General features: G+C 38.3%; 1 protein-coding gene across 2 annotated transcripts; it reads left to right on the top strand.

Moving 5' to 3' along the window:
- Positions 1-13,446: 13,446 nt before the first annotated feature.
- Positions 13,447-15,164, top strand: LOC109399573 (farnesol dehydrogenase). Of its 2 annotated transcripts, XR_009998600.1 has the most exons (3): positions 13,447-14,092; positions 14,163-14,400; positions 14,473-15,164. XR_009998600.1 is itself a non-coding variant. In XM_029875319.2 (2 exons), exons 1-2 carry the CDS (start codon positions 13,529-13,531, stop codon positions 14,334-14,336), a joined length of 738 nt encoding a protein of 245 aa, XP_029731179.2. In that variant the 5' UTR covers positions 13,447-13,528; the 3' UTR covers positions 14,337-14,486. The 2 variants fall into 2 exon arrangements, 1 of the variants encoding a protein (XP_029731179.2); XM_029875319.2 differs by having other exon boundaries at positions 14,163-14,486.
- Positions 15,165-19,677: the final 4,513 nt, after the last annotated feature.

Raw genomic sequence — 19,677 nt, 5'->3', positions numbered from 1 at the left:
TTTTGTCTATCCCTTGTAGAAGTTAATTTAAAGTAATTCTATCATTCTGCTAGAATTACGCCAAATTTATTTCTATACAATTAAAGCTTGCGCTGCCATAACTCTTATATGGCATGTGTGTTGCTTGGGATCTCTCCTCTTCTATCTTCTCCGATTTGGCTTCCGCCTTTTAGCTTTTAACTTCCATTATCCATTCATATCTTTTTGTTGATGTGTAGTTCATGCTCCTAGTATTTAAATTTTTTGGTTTCTTTTTGGAATCCACATGCTAGTTAATTTCTTTTATATTTATTATTATTTTTTTTTTCAAACGAATGCAGATCGTTGACTGCAGCCCTCAAGAGCTCAGTTTACACGCACAGTAATTAAGATTCTACCAAGCAGAATCGAAGTGAGCTAATGAAGAACATTTTTCCGCATGCAGCATGCATAATTTCGGAGCAAACTGTTCTCCGCTCCGGCACTTTATGCAAACGTGCGAGAACAGCAATTTCACCAGTCAGAGCGCTGTTGGCTGAGTGGCGATTAAAGAGTACTGTTTATTAGCCACGTTTTTCCGGAATGCATTGGCCTGCCAGGCCCGGTGCTTCCCGCTCGACTCGAATCCGTTTTCCAACCATAACATAGGAACGCAATGTTGAGGCTACAAGTTTCGTCATGCGTGCTCTGTTTCCCTTTCATTTCGCTGCCACTGAAAAGTTGTAATTTGGCATTCGTTACTCTGCTGCTGCTGCTGCGTTCAGTGGAATGACTCCACACCATTTGAACGTCGCCATTCGGAAAGTTTACTTTACAACCCCGTTGCGTCGCGTCCATCACTCAGCTCAACTCAGCATCATTCCGAAGTTTCATTTCAAATGGGACAGCTTGTCACTTTGGGCACACACACACACCTTCTGCCAGCCACCCACACCCATAATCGTCACCGGGGTTGGTTGACTGACAGCGTGTGATGCGAATGACATAAAAAAGCTAAGGGAGCCGCCTAATCTCCAAACCAAATCTGCGATCGCGTAAAGCCCATCTAGGGGTGAGCGGACGGACGAGATGACTACCGAATGGAGTACCATTTCGTTGCCAGCCGCTTGAACACTCGGGTACCCGGTAGCTTTATTAGCCTTCTTTGAAGTTTGCCAGCTCTCTCAGATCGTACCTGAGGCGATAAACTTCAGCAGTTGGACTGCATAATACAGTCCAACTTGGTCTAGGCAATCAGTGCCGCTCCATTCAATCGGACGGTCAGTTTTGACGGAATAGCAGCTGTTTGTCACCACACAGTACTAACTGCTGACTTTGACGGCTAGTTTGAACTTTTCCATCAAGCTACGCGTAAGCTCACTTCAAAGCGACTGGATAGATAGTTGCGACAGTAGCGAGTATGGTTTCCAACCACCCACATCACGCCTACATGGTTCCGCGTCGGTGGTAGCCGTTCATATAAAAGTAAATCTTGAAAATATCTACTATGTGTCAAACATACAAGTTTCTTTACAAAAATCATCTAAATATTTTGGAAAATTAAACAGAATTGTACAACAGTAGGCTGCGGCTTATTTTTCAAAAGTTGTTGAAACCTGAAATTCGTATGCTCTTTTGGATTCAAATGACGCAAAAAGAGAAACCTCTGAGTTTGAGTCAAAAAACCTATTGAGATTTAGAGGTGGCGCAGTCGCCTCAAAGTTGAATTTCCGAGTGATAAAAAGGTGTTTCCACTTCAAGTTTCATAACTTATTCAATTTTCAACCGATTTTCAATCTTTTTTTATGAATCTCTCACAATTTAAATTTCAAATGAACTTGTAGAATTTTTTTTTTCAAAGCCACGTAAAATATGAGTTTTTAAAGATTTCATTTATTTTTTTCTTCTTTTTGCAAATATATTTGACTTTGGGACCCGATAGCTTTTTAACCGCTTGACCAATTTCAAATCTTTTGGCGTGCTTTTGTAGATATTTTTGTTTCGACTTATAAGGAGAATTCATGAAGAGAATTCAAAGAAATTCCTGGGTGTTGCAGAGGAATTGAATAAAGGTTTCAGGGACGTCCCCAGAGTTTCAGGGTCCCTGGGTATTTCGGGAGCGTTTCAAGATGTTCCAAAGGGTTTCAGGGGGTTTCAGAGGGACTTCAGAGGGTTTCTGTGAGTTTAGGAGGTGGTTGGGTGGTTCAAGAGGAAATTCAGGAAAATTTAGGGGTGCTTCAGAGGAGTTGCAGAGGAACTCCGGAAGACTTTCTCTTAAACAGCAGAGGCGTTTTAAAGGGTTTCGGAGCTTCAAGCGACCCCTGGTGGATTTCAGGAGGTTTTGATGAGTTTCGGGTTTTCAGCGTTGTTTCATGGGGATTCTGGAGGTTCCAGAGGCATTTCATGAGCGTTTCAAGGTGATTTTGGGTAAGTTTTTGTCAATCTATGAAACAACTCCTTCAAAATTCCAGCAACAGACATTAAATCCCTCGCCTGATGCTCTTTAGAACTCAAGAGGAACCAAGAGGTCTCAGGAGTCTTTAAGGGGGTTTCAAGGGGGTTCCAGCGGGCCACATGAACGCTTCAAGGGGTCTCAAGGGGTTCCAGGGGAGTTCCGGCGAGTCTGAAGGGCTTTTAAGGCTGTTTTATGGGCATTTAAAGGGGTACCAGGGTGTACCATGAGGGCCAGGGGCGTTTAAGGGGATCCTCATGGCGTCTCAGGGGGTCTCAAGGTGTTCCCGGGAGTCTCTGGGGTGATTCAGTGGGTTCCTGGGGTGATTCAAGGGGTCTCAGTGGTATTTTAGGAGGACCTAGGGGCGTTTGAAAGGAGTACACTACAGATACACCATTACCAGACTATGTATATGCAGTACCATGCGGCTCAGACGATGGAAAGATTTACGTAGGACAAACAGGTAGAATGTTAGAGATGCGGCTAAACGAGCATAGAAATAACATAAGGAAGAAGGATGCGAAAATAGGACTAGGACAACATCACATTGAAGAAGGACACAATTTCGACTTCCAGAACACCGAGATCCTGGAAAGAGTTGACAACCAGGAGAGCAGAACTATCGCAGAGGTCTTCCATATAAAGCTACTAGGGAGCAATACCACTGTAAACCTACAGCGCGAGTGTGGTGGTATCGACGCAGCGTACAGCGGACTAGTGTGCAAAATACAAATGTTGTCGAAGCGCACACAGCCGAGAAGATCCGAATGACGTAATATGACAAAATAATATACATAGAAGTAGGGCTTAAGGATTAGTTGATAGACCACAGTGATGGAGAACAAACGTTTTGTGTAAGTGGGTGGTAGTTTCAAATTGTAGACCAAGAAGGAAAATTGTACTAACTTGACTCAATAAATGTTCACAGATCTGATGATGGCTGAATGAAGTAGGGTACTATTACAACGGTGACCAGGGGGTGTTTATAGGAGAAAGCAAAGGAAGGTTACAGGGGCGTTTCAGGAGGTCCCAAGGGGTTTCAGGAGTACCAGATCATCTCAGGGGGGGTTTCGGAGGAGTTTTCGGGGGTTTCGGAGCCTCTCAGGTGCGTTACATGGGGTCCGAGGGGATTTAGGGGGGATCTTGGAGGCATTTCAGGAAGTTTCTGAAGATTTTTAGAGACCTCATCACATATCTTTTGAAATGCCCCTGAAATACCCTTTGATTTATAGGTGTTCTTGAAACCCCCTTACCTAAAATGCCTCGAAACGTCCCTGAAAATCCCATTGAAACGCCCTAGAAATCATCATAATCAATTTGAAATGCCTCTGAAACCCTTTTGACACCGTTAATAGGGTTCATAGACTCCCTGAAACTCACCTGAAAACCCCTTGAAACGCCCCTAAAATGTTATCAAACGCTCCTAAAACCTCTAGGAATGCACTCAAATGTTCCTGAAACACCCTGAAACTCTCTAAAATTACTCTGAAACGCCTCTCAAACCCCTTGCAACTCCCTTTAACCTTTTGGGGACGGATGGGTCCTATATGCCCAGCCGAGAAAATTGACCATCACAAACGTGTTTTGCATCCAGAAAGGTCAAAATTCCGTTTCCAAAGGGTTAAAGGCTCCTGAGATCCCTTGAATCGCCCTTAAGGCCTCTTGAAACGTCCCTGAAACCCCATTAAAACTATTGAAATACCCCTGAATTCTCCGTAATCCCATCAAAACGCCAACCAATCTTGACAGATAGCCCTTAAATGGCTCCTCAAATCCCCTGCAACAACCCCTTAAAACGCCCCCTAAAGCCCCCTTTTCTTGGGTTTTCTGGGAAATTTCTGAAACCCCCTTAGCCCCACCTCAAATGCCCAGGATCAAGATTGTCAAACTCTAGCAAACTTGATTCCCTCATTGAAGCCCAAACTTAATTTATGCATGAATTTCCCTCTTTTTTGCCTTTTCTTAATTTATGCACATGTTTAATTTATGCAGTCCCTGCCATATGCATAAATAGAGGTTCCAGTGTACATATATTTCAAGTGCGGGAGGGGCTAGCAAAAGTTTTAAGGGGCTTCAGGAGAGAGGATTCAAGCGGGCTGCAGGGATTTTAAGGTGTTGTATAAGAGTTTGACAAAAGCTCACCGAAAATCATCTTGGGAAGCATCCACAAGTGACGTAGGATTTTTTGGCCAATTTTCAAAATCCCCATCCGCCCTCGTAGCCTATTTTCCCATACCTAATACATGACTGGTAGCAATTTCAGGGACCCCTCCCCCACCCCTAAAATGCTACGTAATTTATGGATGGTTTCTTGAAATGCTTTCGGAAATTTCTTTGACAATTGCTTCGGAAATTGTTTTGTTAATTGATTTAGCACTTACTACGAAAAACCACCCTTCTGCATTTCATTTGAGAGCTCATTTACAAACTTTTTATTTTTTATCTTTATTTTTTCAGCTCTTCGACTTTTATTTCAAGAAATTATCAGGCAATTCCTTCGGGAAGTGCCTAGAAAATTTTACAAAAAGTTCTTTGGTATTTTTTTAGACAACACTTTTACAATTTCTTTGGAAATCCCTTTCAAAATAAAACTTTTGGAATTACTTTTGGGAATTCATTGAGCCATGCCCTGGAGGATTCAATGAGCAGTCTTTTTTCTGACTTCTTTCGTTAATTTATTTGAAATCTCATACGGTAGTTGCGATCATTTGCTTCGAACATTTCTTCAGCAATTTGTCAAGGAATAAGCATTCGAGAGGAGAATTTAAATGTACAAAATTGATCAAACCCCTTAGGCAGGGTTCGAAAAGTTGGTAAAAGAATTCCTGCGATACCTTATTTCTGCAAAGCCTTTGTTTTTATTTGGCAATTTCTTACAATATTTCTTTAGAATATTCGTTCGGCAATTATTATGGAGATTCAATCAGAAATTTCTTTACAAATTTCTTTCAATTTCTTTGAGAATTAATTCGACAATTCCTTTGGAACTTCCATCGAAGATGGCTTTGGGAATTTATCGTACTATTTCAATAACATTTATTTCAGCAAGTTCTCTTGGAAATCTTCCGGAAATATGAAATTAGAAATTCTTTTTGCATGCTTCTTTAAAAATTACTTTGGGATGTCCTATGATGGTCTTTCTTTTGGAATTCCCTTCGGTAACTTTTGAGACAATGCCTTTGGAAAGTCATTCAGTTATTCGTTTAAGGTGTGTTCAGCTATGTGGCTTTGTGAAATTTTTCAGAAAATTTGTTGGGAACTTCTCTTGGTTACCTTGGTTGTTAGGCATTCCTATGGTCATTCTTTCAAAATTTTTTTCCTGCCGTTCCATTCCAAATTCTCAGATTCTTTTTTAATTTGCAAGAGAATTTCTAGTTGACTTTCCGAAGTAATAAATGACGGATTTCCGATATGAACTACCAAAGAAAATACCAGAGAAATCTTCAAAAATTGCCAGCTTATTGACTGAGGATTTTTTTAAATATCTGTCAAATGAATTCCGAAAGAAACTTTAGAAGAAAAAAAAACAAAGTAATTGCCAAATAAATAACTAAAAAGTTTATCAGCAAAACTCTCAAAGTTGCTCAATTATTAAAAATATCCCGTAGGAGTTGCCTAGTAGATTTGAAAAGCAAATACCTAAGAAATTTCCACATGAAATGCCATGCCGTAGCTGTTTTCAAAAAATAATAACCCTAAACAAAAATACGAAAATTCGAAAATAATTGCCAAAGAAGTTTCTAAAAAAATTGCCAAACAAAATTCCAAAGGAATAACCGAAGTATTCTTCTTAAAGTTGCCAATGAATAACTCCAAAAAACCTCATGCGAATTGTTGGATCATTTTCAATAGAAATTGCTGAAAGCATTTCCAGAGGAATTACCGAAGAAATTCTGCCAAAGGTCATTCCAAAGACATTACCAGAAAAACAAGTCGAAGGGGATTTATTAAATAAATTTCCAAAGGAAATGCCGAGAGACTTGCCCTATCAACTTTCGTAGGAATTGACGAAGAAGTTTCCAGAAGGGTGTGGAAGAAATTCCCAAAGTAATTACAAAATGATTTTCCAAAGGAATTGTCAAAGGAAATCAGGAAGCAATTTTAAAAGGAATTCCCAAACAGATTGCCGTAGAAATTCTAGAAGACATTTCTGAAAAAGCTCCCAAAGCCATTTCCTACAAGAATTGATAAAAGGAGTTTCCAAAGGAATTGCCTAAAAATTTCTCAAAAGAACTACCGAAGAAATATCCAAAGAAATTTCTGAGGGAATTCTTACCTGCCAAAAATGTTTAGGGTGCAGAACGGTCCAATAACGTGAGTTGTACACGACTCAAGATAAACTGTAAGATCATTGCCACACTAGTGCCACGTAGTGGGCGAATTTGGAACTTATTTGATTTCTAGATTAAAGCAACTTTGGCAGAAACTGTATCCTGTATCCCTATGTAAGTGACCTACATAGAACGTGAGATATGCAAAGCACTAGAGTGTGAGCGAAATTCGTACTTAATTTTTTTAACAAAGTTGCTATTTTCCATCGTTCGACTGTCCCTCAAAGCTCATCAATTGTTTTTTAATGGTATGCGATTACACTGTGGTAACTGTGGTGCGATTGCTCGATAAAAAATATTCAATTAAAACAGTGAATGACAAGTGAGGGGCCCAGATGCAAAGGGGTGTAAGTGAACATTTTGACGTTTTTGAGCTAAGCATACACAGCTAATCGCGTTTGGTAATTTTTACCGAAATCTCAACCGCTGAGCGTTCGGCAATGGATTCTTACCGAAATTATGTAAAAAATTACAAAATTTCGGTAAAATGTTATCGTTTATCTGTCAAACCCTAACGAAGTTCGGTAGAAGTTGCAAGTTTTACACTCAAACCTCCATTTAGGTAGGATCCATTTAGGTAAAATCTATTAACCGTTATGTGGCCGGAAAACTTTTTGCTTTTTTCTACACCGTGTATGTTAAATGGGTGCTGGGTACCCGGGTACCCTGCCGGCCACATAAGGGTTAAGGTCCCTCCATTTAGGTAACGTTACCTAAATGGAATTTGATTGTGTTCACCATCATTGATGACGTCAAACCCGACATCAACCTATCATTGACCTGTTTTCTTTTTGGCCGGCAAACCCAATATAGACCCAACAGTTGTTCGATGTTGGTCCAACAGTGGCCCAACATACGATAAAAATTGACCCGACTTTGACCCGACATTGAATACTTTTTCAGTCTGGCGGAATTTTGCAGGGTTTTTCGTGTTTCGTGCCCATCTAGTTATTTGAATGAAAAATCTGACCTGAGACCCTCCAAAACCCCCGAAAATGCCCGAAAAGTTCCTCCTTTCCTGAGACTCCCTTGAAAATCCTCTGAAACTCCGCATGACCCCCTTTGAATCTCCTAGTCACTCTCCCTTCTTGAACTTCTTTTCAACCCTTTACTCCATTTAGGTAATAGACTGATCCCATTTAGGTAATGAATCCATTTAGGTAAAAATTCTATTTAGGCAGTCCCGACTCATTACCTAAATAGAGGTTTTGGTGTACCGAATTTTTCCTGTAAAACAAACTTAACGGTTGAGATTTCGGTGAAACATTACAGAAGTCGATGATTTTTTTTTTGTGTGTATCAAAAAAATTTTCAAATTACAAGCTTTAAGGATTTTTTTAAAGATTACTTTTACGATGTTTAGAAAAATTACAATAAATTGGAGAAAATTGGGTCGGTGTTGAAACTTCATACATTTTGTATGGGATGAAACATTTATGAAAAACCTTATTTACACGGAAGTGTCTGTTCGATATAGTAGAATAATAGAATAAATGTTGGCGCTGTACAAAAGTTGAAGTGCAGCTGCCAATTGGAATCTCTAACGTAGTGCCCTAGTGAACAAAAGAGTCAATTAGGTTAAGGGGTTAAGAATTATAAAAAAACCCTTCGAAACATCTTTGGAAATCTCTTTTTGCAATTTGACAATTCTGATTGAGAATTCCTCAATTTCCAAAAACAAAAACTGTCTTAGAAAATTCCGAAAACAATGGCCGAAAGATGTTACAAAAAGATTGTCGAAAGAACTTCCGAAAAGGAATAACTGAACAAATAAAACAAAAAAAAACAACGAAATTTCCAAAGAAATTGCCGTAAGAATTGAAAGAGGTTGCCGTTAAAATTTCCAGTAGAATGCTTAAAGGAATTGCTAAACATATTTTAAAAGAATTGCCGAATGAATTTTCAAAAGACTTGCCTAAGGAATTTTCAAAGAAATTACTGAAGCAATAAATACCAAAGAAATAATCAAAATTTCGAAAATATTTTGAAAGGTTCCTAAAAAAAAATGTCAAAAAAATTAACTAAGAACATTTTGAAGAAATTCACAAAGCAATTGTCAAAGTAAATCCCCAAAGAAATTGCGAAATAAATTACAAAAAAGATTCATTGAACATTTTTAAAGATTTTGCCATAGACATTATCAGATACATTTTCAAGGAAAATTTCTAAAGAATTTGCAAACAAATTGTTGAATAAAATTAAAGAACTTCCGAAAGATCCAACAATACTGAACAAATTGAAAAAAAAAACAGAATTCCCAGAGAAATCACCGTAAGAATTTAAAAGAAACTGATTTTGAAGTTACCAATGGACGTACTGAAGGAAGTATTAAAAGGCTTGTCTAAGGAATTCTCATAGAAATTACTAAAACATTTGAAATTTATTTCCGAAGAAATTCAAAACAAAAAAGACGAACAAATTTCAAACAAAATAACAACAAAATCCACAAAGCAGGAATTTTCGAAGAAATTGCCGAGTGAATTACCGAAGGAGTCACAAGATTTTTTTAAGATATTGTCGCCGACAATTCCAGATGCATTATCGAGGGTAAATTCGAAAGATTTTGCAAACAATTTGCCGAATAAAATTGAAAGAAATATCCGAATGAATCAACAATTGTCAAATTTATTGCCGAACCAATTAACAATGTAAATTCCGAGCAAACTTCCAAAGAGATTACGACAGCGCGAGTACAGAAAAGATAAGTATTTCCTGACTAGATGAGAAAAACAATATTATTACAGGTTGTGTTATTTTGTTACAGCGATTTTTGTAACAACTGTTTGTTATGAAACATATACCGTTAGTAGTTAAAACAACAAAAATTCAAGCAAAACTCGTTCCAGTTAAAACAAAAATATAACAATATGGATATAATCAAAACAAGATTACCGTAAAATGGGGTGTTAAGAACTCATGGGGTGTTAAGGGATTCATCTTCAGACACTACTTTGAAAAATCGCCAAACCGTTTACAAATTGATTTACTTATTCCAAATTCGCTTCAAATGTGTGTTGGAAATAAAGGCATACTATAAGGATTACCACTCATGAAAATACGCTTTTAACTGGACACTAGACATCAAAAATAGAACGGCATTGCTTTTTCTCAATTTCGCTACCATTGAAACATTCATTTGTGAGATCTGAAATATTATTAGGAAAAATATGTGAGTACTCGTAAGGTGTTCCACAACTCATTTCAAACGAAACCAAGGTAAAATATTTGATCTAACTACGGTGGTTTTCGAACACCGACATTTTTTGTGAAAAAAGTCAAGTTTCCTAAACTGGTGGGGTGTTAAGGGATGAAATTTCTCATATAACTATTTTATTTGTAACATGAAGTTTTCAGGCGATTGATTCATCCTATAGCAGTTACTATTCTGAATGACGTATTGCGGATTTCATTTTGAGTCATAGACATCCCAACAGTTGCTATGGACGATAAATTCAACTAATACAATATGGATTTAAAAAAAAACAAGTGTTAGTGATACAAACCAGTGGAAAGTGGCCAAAGGCTTAAACTTAATGCCGCAGTAGTCCCCTCTTTACAGAAGTTTGTGTTCTTTAGGTGTTTTGTTATGTTTTAACGAAGGCGTATTTTTTAAAATAGATTTTCCTTCTGTTTTCTTATTTAAATATTATTAATGATTGGTGCTAAAACGTGACAGCTTTTTGAAAATGTGGAATATGCTCACTTGTTCCATATATTATGTAAACCAGACTGCCACTAACTCTTGCAAACGAAAGTATTTATGAAGATGACTCGTGGCTACTAAAATATCTCAGAATTTAAAATACGACCTATCAGCGGTGCTCCAGAGTAGAAATAACAGCATTGAATAAACATTTTACACCCTGGGCCATCTAATGATGCTTGCATATAAAACATTTCAATATAGATGAGTTTTTAAGTGAACGAAAAACTATCAATACACATCCTTAGTTTACAACCTGTTGGTCAGTCTGAACTATTCAATTTGGTTACACTAAATAGTAACTGTGAATAATGTGTTTGTTCAAAATTGAAGCCACTCAGGTACAATTGACGGTATTTTTTTTCAAATTTCGAGGCTTTAACAAAAAAAAAACATATACACAAGTAGATGACAATGAAACTGTCCCTGCACCTTCAGGACTATGATAATATTTTTCGGTGGTGTTCAAGAAATAATACAGTCACAGTTTACAATTAATCAATTTTTACCTTTCCTTGAAATATAAGAACTTTTACATTCATTACCTTAAATTCCTTAACACCCCATTTTCATATTTTCTAAAAATTCGCACATTTTGTTAAATATCTTCAATTTCTCCAAAAAATCGTCAAATTTTGTAATCTATATGCGTAGCAGGCAGCAAGACAATGATCGGACTGCTTTTCCTGAAAGTTTCAAGAAGGAGAACTCATGAATTAATGGGGACGAAAATTTTTTCCGTCCCTTAACACCCCATTTTACGGTATATCAAATTTTGTTAGACTGAACTTGCGGAATCATAACAAAATTATAACAAGTTGTGTTTTATATTTCAGAACAAATTTGTTACAATTTTTGTTATAAATCTTTTGGCTCGAGTGACCGAAATAACAAAAAATATCAATCTTTTTCGCGACAACACAAAAAATCTTTTAAATTTTGATATAATTTTGTTACAAAAAATAAAACAAAGATTGCAATAAACGTGTTACAAAATTATTTTAGAGGCAATTATATTATGATGCATAATATAACAAATGTTGTTATACATTTGTTTGAATAAATAAAACAAGTTAATGTTAATACAATGTTGTTATGGATCCTTATCCTTATAACAGAATTATTTCAACTATTGTTATATCTAACGACAGTTGTCATAATTTTGTTATGACTTTGTTATGTGTTGCTCCGGCGACTTCAAGGAGAAATTATAACTGAAAAAGTAGCAGCCATAAAACCGGTATTTACCCACCCTAAGCTGATTTTCAAAAAAGCCTTCAATCGGTTTATTGTAAAGCTAGATAAATACTTTTGCTTAATGTTGTTGAAGAAAATTTTTGAAAAATTGTTGGTGGTATGACAATTTGAAACATTTTTCGCCAGGCGACGGATTTTACAGTAATGCTTGACACTCCTCAGTTAATTTTAAGAAAAAAATCTTGTGAAAATCTAGAAATCATGCGTTAAAATCATGTTGAAATTTCGAGCCAATGTATGAAATAGTTTGGTGTTGTCATTCTCGAAGAATTCTTCAATTGCTATCTGTAAGAATAAATTTCTAGAAAATTCCTAAGACATTTGAGACGTATTTTTTATGATTTTCGGCCCCAAAATAAAACTTTCGATAGGAGGCATATGAAATTGGATTCTGATCCACAGTGCGCTAACTTGTTAGCAGGGTTCACCTGAATTGTCACCCTGCCAAAGCCAGTGTGCAGATTGGTGTGACTTGCCGTTTGGGAGTAATCTATAATTCAGCTGTTGACAGAATGTGTTGTTGCTGTCACATGTCCACCACATCAGCGCTGCAGCGCCAGCCATCCAATCAACTACATCGAACTGTAACTATTTCAAATTTCCACCGATTCCCGCCTGCATTCCGCGCCGGTCCGTGTTGTTCGAGAATTCATCCATTAGCATTCCGGCACGGTTTTGTGCGTTTAGAGAACATGACATGCATCGGGTTTCGAGTGTTGTTCGCAGTCCGGGTACGCGCGACACTCGCTCGCGCACCGAAAACCATGGGACACACCAGTGAACGTATTTAATTTTAATTAAATGTTATGTTTGCTAAATTACATCTTTTCCCAAAATGGGGTAAATAGGAGTGAATCGTTTCGCACCGAAGCGTGCAAATGCAACACAACAACGTGGCCAATATTTGCATTCCAAAAACGTTCGGGAATTTGGAGTGGTTGGTTGTTATATTGCTGTTTCCCCGTACGGGAACTGTTTAGTCAACTTGTCCGATGACGAGACTGCTACTGAAAGCTTCGGTATACTATGGAGAAATTTTTGAATTTTCGACCAAGTTCTTGGGCGTCAAATGCTCGCAGTAAGATTTCAAGTGATTTTTACAGATTGTTCATAGTTCAAATATTGATGTATTTTGTAAAGTTTCTGTAGTTTTTAAGTGTATTTCGCTTTAATGGAGACTTGTATAACTTTAGTTTTTTCGTTACAATAACAAGCAGTAGGGATTTCAAACATGTGGGTGGATATGAGAACTTTCAAAACTTGAAATCAATGTTCGAGTCATCCTCAATACACCGTAGAGTTTATACATAAGGAACAACCAGTATTATACATATGTAATGATGACTTAGCTCTAATCCAAGAGGAAACAATCATTGCGTGATTCGCACAAACGGCTTGCTGTATCTTCACTTTTCAAACAAATGAATTAGACAAACACTCCAGGGAATCGCTTGCAATTGAAGATGCAACGTATTTCTCAAGACCGTCGGGCTCCAAACTATGAAAAGCACGTGCTTCATGACAAGGCAGTCTCTCCACTCCGCATGTGACGCTCCTCCAGTCCACTAGTTTCGATTGTCGACTTTTCAAATACGATGAAGAACTGCAAATAGATAACCTGCAAGTGCACGCGACAAAATTATGCAAAGTCATTTTACTATCACTTGCTACTAGCCAGTATCCACTCAGGTTAGAAATGACGAAATACAATCATCATTGGTTAGGATAAAAATAAGTAGCTAGAGTTTTTGCAATCAAAGCCTAGTCGCAATCGAGCGAGCAGCACAATCGCATCACGTTATCTTACAATATCTTCGGAAATCGGAAATGGATCGTTGGGCAGGAAAAGTGGCCGTTGTGACCGGAGCAAGTTCCGGCATTGGAGCCGGTATCGCAAAGGATTTGGCCAAGGCCGGAATGGTGGTCGTTGGCCTGGCACGCCGAGTGGAACGTGTTGAAGCGTTAAAAGCGGATTTACCGGAATCAGCTAGAAGTCGGCTACATGCGGTTAAGTGCGACGTGTCCAAGGAGGAGAACATCCAACAGGTGTTCCAATGGGTGGAGAAGAAGTTCGGGGGAGTTGACGTGTTGATCAACAATGCCGGAATCCTGCGGCAAACGGACCTGTTGGAGGCCGGGAATGCTCAAATATTGCGTGACACGTTGGATGTCAATGTGGTAGGGCTGGTGCTGTGCAGTCAGATCGCTTATCAATCGATGAAGAAGCGCTCGGTCGATGGCCATATTGTGCATATCAATAGTGTTGTCGGTCACAAAGTGGTCGATTTTCCGCAATTTAACGTCTATCCTGCAACGAAGCACGCAGTCACAGCCATCACGGAAACGATGAGAAACGAAATGAGGAATGCCGGATCCAAAATTAAGGTTACGGTAGGTTTTTGGGGATAATTTGTAAACAATAGCTAAGCTTGATTTGTGCCTTTTTATTATCTATTTTCAGAGCATTAGTCCAGGTGCGGTTAGCACCGAAATCATACCGGATGCAATGCTAGGAGCAGGCCATCCAATGTTGGAAGCGGAGGACATTTCAGAAGCTGTACTGTACGTTCTTGGAACACCTCCACGGGTACAAGTTCATGAATTGATCATTAAACCAGTTGGCGAAAAATTTTAGTTACTGAATCGATGTGCTGTGTTGATGTTGTTGTGGAATCGAGTTACGTTACATCAAATCATAGGTATACAAATCTGCATTTAACCATGATAAATTATCAATTCGTAGACAAAACAAATTGTTTGAATAAAATCAGAAATCAGCTGTCAACTCCTCCTCTTCTTGGCGTAAGTTCCTTTTGGAATTACAGCAGGATCCATTGGAAGAACACAAGAAGAATCAAGTCCAGGAGAAATCCCAAAAATAACTCCTTGAGAAATATTAGAAGGACCATCTGGAGCCTGGAGGTATTCCAGAAAAAACTGAAGGAAAACCACAAGGTGTCCCTTAAACAATCCAGCGGTAAATCCAGGAGAAATTTCAGAGAAAAAAACCGCACAAACCCCTAAAAGAGTTTCTTGAGGAATCTATGAAAGATCTTCTGAAAGAATCAGAAGATCCTTTTAGAGAAAACACAGGAAAAGAACATTCACACCTCATCCTACCTTACTAACAAATCTTCCTTCTCGCATTGGCGTAGCTAGAGAGGGGGCCTGGGGGGCCAGCCCCCCCAGAATCCACTGCCCCCCCCCCCAGAAATTTGTCATGACTTTATATATGGAAATTAGAAAAAATCTGAAAGCCATTGTGTTAATGATAAACATAGATCTATAAAAGATATTGATTTGGCATAATATGCGTTTAAATTGGTAGTTATTGGAGACTATTTTCAACTTGTCACACTTTACAAGATCATTGTCCCATTTAGACTATGTGATTGACTCTATTAGCTTTGTTTGGAAATATGATAGCAGAAATATGAATTAGAATTACATATATAAATAGCAATGCTTTGTACGACTTCTTTTTAAATCGCCGAATAATGAAATCTTTAGTTTTCAAATGAATTCTTTCTTGGGTATTCCAAAGAAGATCTGAAATTTCTAGTAGCATAACAGAATAATATTGATAAATGTTTGGATAAATGCTTCCTTGTGGAATTCAAGTATCATATGGAAAAAAAATCTGTTAGAATTTGAAATGGAATACAGCAGAAGTTTTTGGAGCCCCAGAGAAAATAGATATCACATTATAAAGGGCCCATATAGCTGAAGCGTAAACGCGAGTGTATTCATTAAAACCATACTGAAGGTGATTTCTAGTCAGATACATTTCATTGACTTTCTTGGGCATCGAGTATTAGCGTGTCTATCAAACAATGCATAAATTCAAATGTTCATTGAAGAAGTTATAATATTTTTCAGCGTTCTCATTAAACTCTAAGCGATTCAGGCGTTATTCTAGTTTAGACGTTACGCCAAAAAGAAGATGTAGACAACAATATGGTCAAGCCCCCCCCCCCCCCCCCCTTGGGTTTGAGCAGCCTCAGTAAATTAATACCAACTACCTTTTATAATTAAACGTAACACGATGAAATTGAAAATAATAACATTATGTTCTTGAAAAGCATTACTGCACTCTTCAGCATTCACGCTGTTGTATTTTGTACATTGCGTTTAAAAAAACCTCACCTATTCTATAAAAATCAGTGTGGTGCTGGTAGCGGTGATCAATTTCTGTTTTTTTCCTGATGAACCTCCATACAAACTTCAGACGAGTTTAGCACCGCCCAATTGTGAATGAATTAGGCTGAAAATCAGAACGAACTGAAATGGGTGCCCATCTAACTTTTTGAAATGTGTTTTTCCCATATAAGCTTGAGATGTCCTAGTAAGAATCTCTGCAGGGAATCCATGGAGAATTTCTTGGAAGTATTTCCGGAGAAAAATACTGGAATTCTTCAGGAGGAATTCCTGGGCAGTTTCTGGGAGAATTCCGAAATAATCTTCTCTGGATGAATTCCTGAAGGATTACCTGGAGAAATGTCCGAAGGCGTAAGTACTTATTTATTAAAAGTAAGTTACAGTGACTGTGTAAGAATCATAGGATATATTTCCGAAAGAATCGCAGGACGACTTTATGAGGAAACTACTGTACAGGAACTGCAGGGAGTATTTTTGAAGAAATTCATGGATGGATTCCTGAATAAATCTGTGGATGAACTCCTTAAAGATTTCTCGGAGATAAATTTGAAAAACACCTGGAAGACTTCTTGGAGAATTTCCTTGCTACTGTATACCTCTAAAATTAAATTAAAGAATTCCAATACAAATCGCTGGAGCAATTCCTCTAGAAATGCTTCAAGTAATTCAAAAACTCTTCAGGAAATCCTGGAAAAAAAATCTTGGGTGATTCTTTGGAAAATATGATTGACGGGTTACTGAAATTTTTTATCGAACCCTTGAATAATTTTTTGAAAAGATCCCGAGAGGAATGCCTGAAGGAATAACTACAGGAATTCCCAGAGTAATCCCTGAAGGAATTCTTGGAAAAATCTCTTAAGAATTCCTGTAGGTATGTCTGGAGTACATACTGTAGGAATCCCTGGAGGAATTTCTGAAAGTATGCCTCGAGGAATCCCTGGATGAATTCCTGGAGGAATCCTTAGAAACCGCATCAGGAATCCCTGTAAGAATTACTAGAAACATTCCTGGATGGACCCTTTGAGGAATTTCTGGATGAATTCCTGGAGGAATCCCAAGAGAAATTCTTTGAGAAATCGCAGAAGGAATTCCTGGAGAAATCCCTGAAGCAATTCCTAGATGAATCTCTGGAGGAAATCCTGGAGAATCTTCTGGACAAATCCCTGGTGGAACCCCTGGAGACCTTCCTCGATGAATTTCAGAAGGAATAATTGAAGGATTTTTTGGAGGCATCCTTGGAGAAATTCCTGGACGAATGCCTTGGACAATCTCTGGATAAATTCCTAGATGAATTCCTGATGAAACCTTTAGAGGAATTCTGGGAGGATTCCCGGAGCAATCCCTAGATGAATTCCTATAGCAATCCCTGGAGGAATTCTCGGATGAATTCCTATAAAAATCCCTGGAAGAATTCCTGGATTAATCAGTGGAGGAATTCCCAAAGGAATTCATGCAGGAATATCTGGAAGAATCCCTGGAAGAATTCCAGTAGAAATTCCTTGTGGACTCCCTGGAGAAATTCCTGTATAAATTCCTGGAGCAAACCCTGGAAGATATCCTGAAGGAATCCCTGGATGAATTTCTGGATGATTCCCTAGAGGAATTCTAGGAGGACTCTCTGGAGAAATTTCAGAAGAACCCTTTTGGCAAATTCCAGAAGGAATCCTTAGAGATATTTCTACAGAAATTCTTGGAAGAATCCCTTTGCGAATTCTTGGAAAAAATCCCTGAAGAAATTTTTTTGAGGAACCTCAGAAGAAATGCCTGACGGAACTTCTGGACAAATTCTTGTCGGAAACCCAGGAAGAATTCCTGGATACATCCCTGGAGGAATTCTTGGGGAAATTCTTGGAGGAATTGCTCTAGGAATTTCTGAAGAAATTCCTGAATCAATACCTAAAGGAATTCCTGGAGGCATTTCTAAAGGAATTCCACGGCACAAATGATTGTATCTTTTGTTCATGACTTCTTAGAATTCGACAAAATTGTTCTGGAGACCAAGGGCAATCTTATGATAAATTAATGGAATTTCTGAAAAAAAAAACTCTTGAGGAATACCTGGAGGAAACCTTAGAGAAATTTCTAGAGAAACTCTTGGAAAAATCCTTGGAGAGTTTCTCTAGAAATTTCTCTAAGGTTTCCTCCAGGTATTCCCCAGGATTTTTTTTTTCAGAAATTCCATTAATTTATCATAAGATTGCCCTTGGTCTCCAGAACAATTTCTAGAGAATCCTCAGGAGGAATGCCTGGAGGAACTTCTGGACAAATTCCTGTCGGAAATCTAGGCAGAATTCTTGGAGAAATCCCTAGAGGAATTATTGGAGAAACATCTGTGTAGTGATTTCTAGAGGAATCACTTTAAGAGAATTTCTTGGATTAATTCCTGGAGGAAACCATGGAAGAATTTACGGAGGAATCCCTGAAAAAAATCCTGGAGGAATTTGTGCAGAAATTCCTAAAACAATTTCTGAGGGAATCCTTGGAGGATTTCCTGCAGAAATTCCTGGATGATTTGCTTGTTCTGGAGACCAAGAGCAATCTTATGATAAATTAATGGAATTTCTGAAAAAAAAATCGCAAAGGAATTCCTGAACCAATTCCTCAAGAAATTCCTGGATGAATTCCTGAAGAAATACCTGGGGTAATTCCTGAAGGAATTCTTGGTGGAATTTCTGGAGAAGTTCCTCGAGAAATGCCTGGAGGAATATCTGAAATAATTCCAGGATAAATTCCAGGAGAAATTTCTGAGGTAATTCCTGAAGAAATCCTTGAAGGAATTCCTAGAGGACACTCAGGAGGAGTTCATGCTGGAATCCCTGGAGGAATTCTTGGAGTAATTCCTGGAATCCGGGAGGAAGTTCTGGGGGAATTTCTGAAGGAAATTGCAGTTTAAATTTCTGTAGAAATTTCAGGAGGAACTCCAGGATCAATGTCTGGAGGAATTTTTAAAGGAGTTCCTGGGGGAATGTTGAAAAAACCTCTTGATGAGTTCCTGGAGGAATCTTCAGAGAAATTTCTAGAGAAACTCTTGAATAATCCCTGTGGGAATTCTTGGAGAAAAACCCTGGAGGAACCCCTTAAGCAATTTTTGGAGAAACTTCAGGAGGAATGCCTGGAGCAACTTCTGGACAGATTTTTGTCGGAAACCCAGGAGGAATTCCTGGTGGAACTCTGGACAAAATCATGGCGGAATCTTAGGAGGAATTCCTGGAGAAATCCCTAGAGGAATTCTTGGGACATTTCCGTGGAACTATCCCTGGGAGAATTCCTGGAGGAATCCTTGAATTAATTCCGGGAGGAATCTCTATCGGAGTTTTGGACGGAATCCCTGGAGAAATTTCTGAAGAAATTCCTAGAGGAATTTCCAGATGAATATCTGGAGGAATTCCAGGAGGAATTTCCCGAGGAATTTCAGGAGGAATTGCTACAGCAACTTCTGGAGGAATTCCATGAGGAATTTTTGGAGGAATTTCTGGAGGAAATACTAGAGGAATCATCGGAGGAATTCCTGGAAGAATCTCTGGAAGAATCCTCAGAGGAATCCTGAAGAATTCCTGGGGCAATTTTTGGAGGATACATGAAAAATTTCTGGCGGAATCTCTAGAGAAATCCCTGGAGGAGAAATTCCTGGTGAAATTTCCTAATGAATCCCTGGAAAATTTCCTGAAGAAATTTCTGAATTTACCTGAGGTAATTCCTGGAGAAATTGTTGGTGGAATTTCTGGAGGAGTTCACGGAGAAATGCTTGGATGAAATCCTAAAGGAATGCCTGGATGAATACCTGGAATAACTCCTGAAGAAATTTCTAGAGGAATATC

The sequence above is a fragment of the Aedes albopictus genome, chromosome 3 (assembly GCF_035046485.1).
Source record: "Aedes albopictus strain Foshan chromosome 3, AalbF5, whole genome shotgun sequence".
NCBI classification, from domain to species: Eukaryota; Metazoa; Arthropoda; class Insecta; order Diptera; family Culicidae; genus Aedes; species Aedes albopictus.
Note: the sequence above shows the minus strand (reverse complement) of the source record. Positions and strands in the feature narration are given on the sequence as shown.

What these genes read in the sequence shown, in the direction of transcription:
- LOC109399573 (XM_029875319.2), top strand. Translation starts at nt 13,529, where the DNA reads ATGGATCGTTGGGCAGGAAAAGTGGCCGTTGTGACCGGAGCAAGTTCC. An exon ending in GATCCAAAATTAAGGTTACG is followed by an intron (nt 14,093 to 14,162) that starts GTAGGTTTTTGG and finishes ATCTATTTTCAG; the next exon opens with AGCATTAGTCCAGGTGCGGT.